Raw genomic sequence first — 9,332 nt, forward strand, 5'->3', positions numbered from 1 at the left:
GTGTTTTGTCTGCCTCGTTGCGCCATCTTTACATGAACGCACTAAGCAGACCCTGTAGTATTATGTGTGTCTTTTCCGTCCTGTCCGATGCTTGACGGAGCGCGTTTGCCGTGTGTAATATTGTTGTGACGATGTTTGAGTCCTGCTCGAGGGAACGGATCGTGTTTATGATCACCCATAGGGCGTCCACGAGCAGTCCTTTCTCATTTGTGTGTAGTGTGGCAGGGGTTTTCTGTTTTGTGTTGTCTCTTTTTGCATCTGCGTTGGTTTTGTCGTGTTTGTTTGCATGTGATTTGGTGTTGTGTCGGTCGTTGGTGATGTTAGTGCCTCTCTGAAGGAGCGGCGGCGAGGTGTTGGCGTGTTCTTGTCTGTGCCTGCCGCCTCCGCGTGTGCGACTGCGGCAATGTCCGGATGGACCTGTCGTCGCGCAGGGAGAGGTGGAAACTGCGGTCTTGTTTGTTGTGAGCGTGGGGGGCGTGGGGAGCGTGCGCCCTCTGTTGGGTGTGTGTCTGGTCTGTCTGCTCTGCGTGTCTTTCTTTCTGTTTCGTCATTTGTCGCCTGTTGTATTGTTTCCCCTGGAGTGGGGACTCTTACTGGGAGGGTTTCTTTGTTTGTTTGGTCGTGTTTTGTCTGTGGTGTGTCTCTTAACTCCTGGTTAGGGTCTGTCCTCGTCTGTCTTTCGCCCTTACTTTTGTTTTGTCGGGGTTGTCTGTTTTTCGAGGGCGCACGCTGTTTGTGCTGTCCCTCTGTCGGCTGTCTGGAGCGGTGTATATACTTTTGGTGTTCCGGGCAGCCTTTCCAAGATGCTGGATGGTCTCCGGAGCACAATACACACTTTGGCGGCTCGCTCTCTGGTTTCCGGCAGTCTTTTGTGGCGTGGAGGCCCGCGCACTTTACGCACCTCGCCGGCATGTTGCAATAGTTTGCCGTGTGCGTTAGGCGGTGGCAGCGGTGACACTGCGCGCGACCTTCCTTGGGACGGTAGGTTTCTACCGTCACCTTTGTGTGGAGGATGTACCGCACTTCGTATATCCTCTCACCGCCCGAGCCCCTGGGAAGGGAGACTTTGTACGTTGGCTCTCGGATGAGCCTTCGTGAATTACATGCTCGTTTCTTAAACTGGTGCACGTATGTAGGTCTGAAACCTTTCTCTACAAGGGCCTCTCGTAGTTCCTCCTCTAGGACTTGGGCTGGTAGGCCGTGGACGACCACGTGTAAATCCTTTTTCTCGGACGGTTGGTGGTTAAAATGCGGTACATCCCTTTCTCTTAGAAAAGCTGCCGCGGCATAGTAATCTCTTAGGGACTCGAAATTACACTTGACCGAGTCACCCCGGAAGATGACCTTTAAGGGGCCTGATATCTTGCGTTTTATATCTTTGTTTAGTTTGGTGTACCCCTCTAATTGGTACACCAATATTGGTGGTACATTTCTTGGATTTGTCTCGTCCTCTCCGCTGTCGGTGGGCTGTTGTTGACCCGCGACGGCGGGAGTCGAGTTGTCGTCGTGTGACGTAGCGGTGAAAGCTGCTGGTGTATCCCCTGGTGGTGTTTGTTGCGGTGGCGGGTTGACGTCTGGGGAGGCGGTTGTCTCGCCTTCCTCATCCGAGTCCCCTAACGCGTCAAAACGGTTGGGACTCTCGAACTTGTGTGGTATTCTTGTGGGGATCTGTGACTTCCTTTTCCCTGCCCCTTGCTGTTGTCGTGGGGTGGAGTTTACTGATGTGTTCGTCGTCGTCGGTCTGCTCGCAGATGCGGAAGTCGACGCGACGCGGTTGGTTGGGCTTTTTTGCGTGAGTTTCGTGATGCCGACGCGGGTGCCCTTTGTGTTCTTTTGTGGTGCAGACAGAGCGCGATTTTGGCGGCTCTGTCGGGCTGTGGAGTATTTGGCGCTTGCCGGTTTGGCGAGTTTCTTTTTAGCCATTTCTTTTGCTAAAATTTCACTCTGCTTTTCTCGTCCCCACTGCTCAGCGGGGGAAAGGAGTCGTGGTGTTGTGTAGTTTGGCACGGTCGTGCCGTCTGTTTGGGTCTTTTCCCCGTCTGGTGTTGTGTTTTTTGCCAGTTTTGTATGGGGTCCTATTTTCCCCATTTTCTGGCTGGTGGAGGTGGTAGTTGGTGTACCTCACGGGGAGGGCATTTTCTCCTATGGTTGTGGTCTGTGTGGGAGACTACTTTCCCTGTTCGCGAAGTTCACTTTGCCCTAATTTATTGAGCCTGGCCTGGCAAAGCGCGGGCTTGTCCCGCCGCAGCAGGGGCCCTGACCTTGCAGCGTTCCCTATGCTATCCAGTCCCTACTATTCCGGCTTTCCAGAATATCTCGCCTGTCTCTTTTGCGACCTGACTGGACACGAACAATTTTGCCTCTTCTTCGGCGTCCCCGGCAGCGTAGGCGGCGGCTGAGAGCGCCCCCAGCTGCTGCGTGGCGGAGCGGCGCGGCGTGGCGTGCGGACGACCTCACGCTACGGCGGCTTGGCCGCGAGTGGAAGCCACTGCATCATGTCGAGGAATACCTGTGCGACCCTCCAGCGTGGGGGGACAGGTCCTCGTCTTCTTCTGTGAAGTTCTGATCGCCTTTCGCAATCTTGCCTTCATCAGGTTGGATTCTTATTAATTTCAATGCTTTGGGTTGTCGAAGTTGCTCTGCATCCTGAGCTGGGATTGGTATGATGCTTGCCTCACCTTAGTGAGGCAGTTTGACTTCGTTGCTACTGCTGGGTAGCTCGTCTTTAACCCTGTTCTGCGTCGATTCGACGTCGCAGCAGGTCAGGCCAGCGAAGCGTTGCCCGCCAGTGTGGCCTGTTGCCTAGCTCGCGCACCAGGGGATTTGGTGACAGTTCGGCTTTTCCATAGAAGCTGGCCGCAAGTTCTTTGTAGCGCTGTCTTAGCGGTGGAACGTCTGCGAGCCTGTGCAATTCCTCCATCGGGAAGTCCCATGGGAAGTGGAGTACTAACCTGAGGGCTCTATTTTGAATTGAATGGAGTCTCCTTAGGTTTGTTTCGGCCGTATTACCCCATACTACGGCCGCGTGTTCCAGTAGTGGTCGAATGGCGGCCTTGTAAAGGGTGAGGCCGACCTGTTCCGGAAGTGTGGAGGTCGGGTTTAGTAGGGGGTATAGCAGTTTCAGACGCCCCAGTGCTTTCCCCCTAATTTCTTCGATATGGTGCCCCCAAGTAAGTCGACGGTCCAGTGTGACCCCCAGGTACTTAGCTGTGGCACTCCATGGGACTGGGACTCCCCGTAATGCGACGTTTGGAGTGTCTTTGCGCACGTGGGCTTGGGATTTCTCCCCATTATATGCTAGGCGCCACTTTGTTGCCCACTCGGTGAGGGCGTCTGTGGCTGATTGCAGTCGCCGCTGGAGTGCATTGACGCACCTACTGCGGCTGAAGATGGCTGTGTCGTCCGCATACAGAGCGAGATGTGTGCGGTCTGTATGCGGAAGGTCTGCGGTGTATACGGAGTAAAGCGTCGGCCCAAGGACCGAGCCTTGAGGTACACCCGCAAGTACCTGGCGCTCCGTGGAAATTCCACTATCTACCCGAACGTGAAACGTTCTGCCCTCTAGGTAGCTCTTGATGAGCTTCACGTGTGACACAGGTACCCCCAGGTCAAGTAGCTTGAACAGGAGGCCGTCGTGCCACACGGAGTCGGTGCGTTGTTGCGTGATGTCTCCGGAATCCGAACTGCTCGTTTGGTAAGATTCCTTCCGCTTCCATATGTGCCTGCAGGCGGGCTAGGTATAGTCTTTCAAAGATCTTCGACAATGCCGGAAGCAGACTTACCGGCCGATAGTTTTTGGGTTGGCGTGCGTCCTTGCCCGGTTTGGGAAGGGCGATCACCTGTGCGTGCTTCCAGCATGTCGGGAAAGTCTTCGTCTGTAGCACTTGGTTGAATATGCAGGTTATGTGAGTAGTAGCCTCGTCCGGCAGCTGTTTTAGGATCAGGTATGTAACATTGTCTGGCCCTCCTGCCTTCTTTCTATCCAGACGACGGAGTTGTTGTTGCACCTCTTCCTCTGAGATGGGCGTCAAGTTGTCCTCTGCGTCGTTTTGCGCGCGGAGGAAAACGGGGAGGCGTTCTGCTACTAGTTGGATGTGGGCGGCGTCTACAGGGTCGTCCACAGGTGTAAAGTTCGCAGCGAACGCGTCTGCTAGGGTGTTGGCCTTTGCAGATGGCTCGCTGACATACGCCGCGCCCACTTGAAGCGGAGGTGTCCGTTGTACTCGGCGGAAGTGGCCTTTTACAGACCTCCAGGCTGAGCCGTCCTCCAAGTTCAGTTGCGTCACTTTGTGCGCCCATTCTTCATTTCTGTGTCTGTCCGCCTCGGCTTTAATGTGACGACACATTCTATTTAGTTCGCGTGTTTTTAATTTAGGATGCACTTTGGCCTCCTGTATTTTACATTTTCAGTGGGGTAGTTCCCTAGGTTGTTTATTAGTTGGTTTCAGAGTGACTTGCGGTTTGGTAAAATGCTGCCTCGAGTTCTCTGAATCTTTCTTTTAACATCTTCACTTCCGTTGCCTCGTGGGTGTCGGCAGTGGGGAAGCGCGTCCTAACGTGAATTTCCCGTCTGAGTGCCTGATTTTGGACTCTCTGCAGCCTCTACAAGTGCGTTTTGGCTGCATAGCCCCAGACTGGGCAGGCATACTCGATGATAGGGCGGACAAGCGTACAGTACAGCCTCACTCCTGTAGTTGCCGCCAAACTGCTTTGGATGTGTAGAAGGGGGTAAATGTCGTTGAGTCTTCCGCTGGCCTTTCTTCTGATGTCGATATGTGCGCGCCATATCAGTCTTCTGTCAAGGGTGACACCCAGCTATTTGGCCGTAGCCCTCCATGGGATATCATGTCTGTGTAGTCGTACTTGTCTGATGCAATCCTGCCCACCGCCTACGACACGTTTGCCTCTCCTTTGGGTGAGCATTAACGCTTGCGTTTTCTCCCCATTTATTGTTATCCGCCGTTTCCTGGCCCAGGCTTCCGTCTAGTGTAGTAAATTTTGTAGTCTTGCAGTAACCATCCTCCTATTTGTGCTAACGGTGAAGAATGCCGTGTCATCGGCGTATTGGGCTGTCTGGATCTGTGCAACAGACGGTGTGTCGGCCGTGTACAGGTTGTACAGTACCGAGCCCTGTGGTACCCCAGCCCTGTTGGTGCGCTTTGAGGACCTGGCAGTGTCCACTTTGAAGCAAAATGTGCAGTTGGTTAGGTAGCTCTTCAGGAGCTTAACGACATGGCCAGGGAAACCTAATGTGTACGATGTAGTCCGGTGTCCCACAAACTGTCAAAAGCCTTGACTACGTCTTGCAGCACAAGGCCACAGTAGCCTTTCCGGTTAAAGGCACGCCTGACTCTTTTCTCCGTTGTAGGCGAGGCGCTACTTTCTTGCCCACTCTGTGAGTTCGTCTGTGGCCGCCTGTAGACGCTGCTGCAGGACGTCGACGCTCCAGCTGCTGCTGCAGATCGCCGTGTCGTCCGCGTAAAGTTCCGTCTGGACGCGGTTCGTGCGTGGCAGGTCGACGATGTAGAGGGAGTAAAGCGTCGGGCCGATGTAGAGCCTTGAGGTACGCCCGCAAGTATTCGGCGCTCCGTGGAAATTCCACTGGCTGCACGGACGTGAAACGTCCTTTCCTGCTTTCTTGCGCTGAAGGTGGCCCAGCTGCAGGTGCACTACTTCTGGCGAGGCGGGCTGGATCTCGTCGTCCTCTGCGCGTTCACGTAGGAAGGCTGGTAGGCGGTGTGCGACGAGGCGGACGTGCTCTTCGTCAATTGGTTCAACCATTGGGGTGACATTTGCAGCGAAAGCATCAGCCAGTACATTAGCCTTGGCGTCTGGTTCGGTAACAAACCTGTTACCCACTAGCAGAGGTGGTATGGGCTGCGTGCGGCGTAGGAAGCTTTTCATGGTCTTGCACGTCGTCCCGTCCTTGATGTTTAGTTGTTCTATTTTCGCAACCCATTCGGTGTTTAGGTGCGCTTCCACGTCCGCCCTGATGTGGCGGCGCATGCGATTTAATCCCCCCTAGGTGCGTGGGTTTCTCGTGAGCTGCCATTCGCGTTGGAGCCTGTTTTTGGCAGCTATGGCGTCTCGGGTGCATTGCGGGAGTTGGTGAGGGAAGTGTACTTCGCGGGTGTTGCGGCCGTGGCTGCATCTGTGATGGCTTGCGACAGGTGCTGTAATGCGGCGTCGGCGCCTTCGGCGTCGACGTCGGGGAGTGTCGTGAGGGCTTTCTTGACGTTCGCTCGGTACTTTTCCCAGTTTATGTCTCTTAGGTCGAGTCCTCTGCGTTGGAACGGTGTGATGTAAGCGTTGAGCATGAAGATGACTGGCAAGTGGTCGGACGCGAGTGCCGTTCGCGTGCTGGCCGCCACTTGCTGCCGCGTGCCTTTTAGTATGCCTCCCGTCCGCGTGTTGGATATATGGTTGCGTCGTGAGGTCCTACTGCGACCGCGTCGTGACGCTCTATGACGGGTTGTAGCCGTCTGCCGCTGTTGTTGGTGAGGCAGCTGTTCCATGCCCCGTGCCTTGCTTTCCAGTCGCCTCCAAGTATAAGGTTTCCTTGGAGGGACATGAGTTTGTTGGCGTCCGCGACATCTAGTTGTCCGCGCGGCGGCATATAGGCGGCACACAAGGTGATTCTGCCGTGCGCAGTATCGAGTGCGACGGCGGCTGCTTCAGTCGACGTGAGTTCTGGCACGGGAACACGATGGTGTTTGATGGAATGCCGGACGTAAACGGCCGTCCTGCCTCCTGCTGTCGGTCTGTCGTAGCGGTGGCAGACGTAGTTGGCCACGCCGACTCGTACGCCAGGCTTTGGGTGAGTCAACGCGACGAGGCAGATGTCTGTGTCCCCGTCGCATAGAAACTGCCAGAATTCGCCGGCCTGCGTTTTAGGCCATTGGCGTTGAATACGTAGATCCTCAGGCTTCTCAGATTTTCAGGCATGTTGGGCGGTGGAGGAGGCTATGGCGAGTACTTGCTGCACTGCGGCCATCAACTCGGTCATGCGAGCCATCATTAGCTGCATCGTGTCGAGAAGACGGTGGACGCGGTCGCCATCTTGTCCTAGGCCGACATCATGGCTGTCTGTGCGGACACCATTTAGTCGGGTGTCGTCAGCATGGCCGTTGCCCGTGGTCCGGTCGCCGCCATGCTGCCGGCCAGCGTTGGCGTGGGCTGCCGGTGTAGGCTGTTGTCTGGTGGTTGGCCGCTGCCGCCGCCATCGCGGTTGGGGGAAGTCGCCCATGCTGGTCGGGTCCCGTCCGGGACCGGCGGCGCTGATTGGTCCATTCCGCTATGGCGAGGCGCGGTGGTCGGTGCTGTTGCCGGGGTTGAGGCGGAGGAGGCGGAGCTACCAGCGGCTGGGCCCCCACTGGTGCTGTGCTCTGCGGCCTGGTTGGCTGCGGCCTGATGGCGTGCTTGTACCCGTTAGGAGGCGATGAGCGGAGCTTATCCGCCATCGCGCTCCACTGCCGGTGCGGCGTTCTGCTGCTGCCTGCAGGGCTGCTGCCGCTCTTTGTTCCTGCCGTCGGAGTTCCCGCGCTGCTGGGAGAGGTCGATGTCCGCCCCGGAATGTGTTCGGCCGGATGCGCAGCCTCGGCGGCCATGTCTCCTCCTTTCCTGGCTGTGGCTGGGCGTTGGGGCTCCACGTAGGAGCGACGTTACCGCCGAAACTCTTCGCTGCTGCGTTCCGTTTCCGTGGGCGCGAGCCGCGAACGCCTTACGCTTGGTAAATCATCTGTAATTTTCGCCTTGCCCTTCATCGCAGAGTTTGCACTTTGGAGTAAAGTCTTAGTAAGGTACTCCTGTTTTTACACACACGTCGGTGGCGTGTTGCTCACCGCACTTGACGCAATACTCAGGCATTGCACATTACTTTGTTGAGTGGCCGAGTTACAGGCAGCGGAAGCACTGGGTGTATGCAGCTTTGTTACGAAGCACTTCTGCACACACTTCCAAGTTGCCTATGCGCTTTAATTGGAAATGTTTCCTGCTTTCCTTTGTGTTAATCTCGATCACCAGGAATAGTGGGTTGTGTCCTTTAGTGCGCTGTGGTTTCGTCCTAATTACTTCCTCAACGCAGTAACCCATTTGCTCCATGTATTCTTTCACCTCTTCCGGTTTCATGGTGCGTGGGATCTTGCGAAGTACAACCTTTAGGTGCTTCTTCCTATTGGAGCTGAAGGTGTAGAAGTTCCAACCCCGTCTGGTGCATTCCTCGCTGACTTTCATAAAGCGTTCGGTAGTTTTCACCTTAACTTTGTGAAGATCATCGCCTGACACGTTGACGCTGTAGTTATACTTGCCAATCAGCATGTTCAGTGCGTTTTGTAGCTCACGAAAGCAGCCTTCGAACTTAATTACGAGCGGCGGCGGTGCTTGACTCTGCTGCGGCGGTGCGTGACTCTGCTGCGGCGGTGGCAGTGTCAGCCCTCGTGTGTCTTCAGAGTCGCTTAGTGCTTGGAAGCTGTTGCCAGTGCCTACTGGTGCTGCTGTCGGCTGACGTGGCTTTCGCGGTCTTCGTAGCAGTTCCGAAGCAGTCGTTGTCCACTTTAGAAGCCCGTGCGCGGAGGCGAGTTTTTGTCCCGGTTTTCGTGTTGTTTTGCGCATTTTCCTTGAGGAATTTGCGGACGTCCGGGCTGAGGCGTCGTCGTCAAATTTGTGCCTCTTCCTCGAGGCACGTGACGTTGTCGTTCGGGAGCCCGCCTGTGTTGTCTCCGAGGGGTGCAGCGGCTGAGTGCGGCACGAGTCTCACGAGAAGCTGGAGTGCTACGTCGCTGTCCTGCTGCGCGGTGGGGACGTCCACTTGAATCTCCAGTGGCTGCTGCAACGATGCACAACACTCGCGCGAGGTCGTAAGCGCGGTTTCACTTCGCGGGTGACGCGATAAGCGTGAGCACGGTTCGTACTGCTACCGTCGACGGTCGTTGGGGGAGGAGTACTATCAGAGACGCTTGGTAGCGCCTCTGACGTACTCGACTCTACCCCGTTAGCGTGCAGGGACGCGACCCTGTCCGCTGGAGCAGTCGGAAGCGCATTAGCGGCCTCGGGAGCAGAGCGCTCGGCGTGTGCGTCCGTCTCTCTCGGCATCGCTGACTCGAAGCTTTTTTTAAATTTTTATATTTTTTAAACTTTTATTCCTCCACCGGGAGGTGGGGCGGGCTCATGGAGGTTTTTGTGTTGGGGGATATACACAACTCCGGTATATACCTTACGGCTGAGAGAAACCCCCTATAACCTCAGCTAGAGTTGGCTTGTATTCCTTGCTTTTATGTCTTCTTTTTTGTACTTTATGGTTTTTGTAGGTGTTACGGTAATTCCTGGCCTTCTGT

The 9,332-nt window shown here is 55.5% G+C and overlaps 1 protein-coding gene across 1 annotated transcript in view; it reads right to left on the minus strand.

Moving 5' to 3' along the window:
• The window catches only part of LOC126101478 (uncharacterized), a 32,592-nt gene extending 30,504 nt beyond the window's left edge, over window positions 1-2,088 (minus strand). Inside the window, exon 1 of the mRNA XM_049912128.1 lies at window positions 1,397-2,088. Within this exon, the coding sequence (XP_049768085.1) occupies window positions 1,397-2,088 (692 nt within the window). The remainder of the gene's footprint in view (window positions 1-1,396) is intronic.
• Between the last annotated feature and the right edge of the window lie 7,244 nt (window positions 2,089-9,332).

Source organism: Schistocerca cancellata, chromosome 9 (assembly GCF_023864275.1).
Source record: "Schistocerca cancellata isolate TAMUIC-IGC-003103 chromosome 9, iqSchCanc2.1, whole genome shotgun sequence".
NCBI classification, from domain to species: Eukaryota; Metazoa; Arthropoda; class Insecta; order Orthoptera; family Acrididae; genus Schistocerca; species Schistocerca cancellata.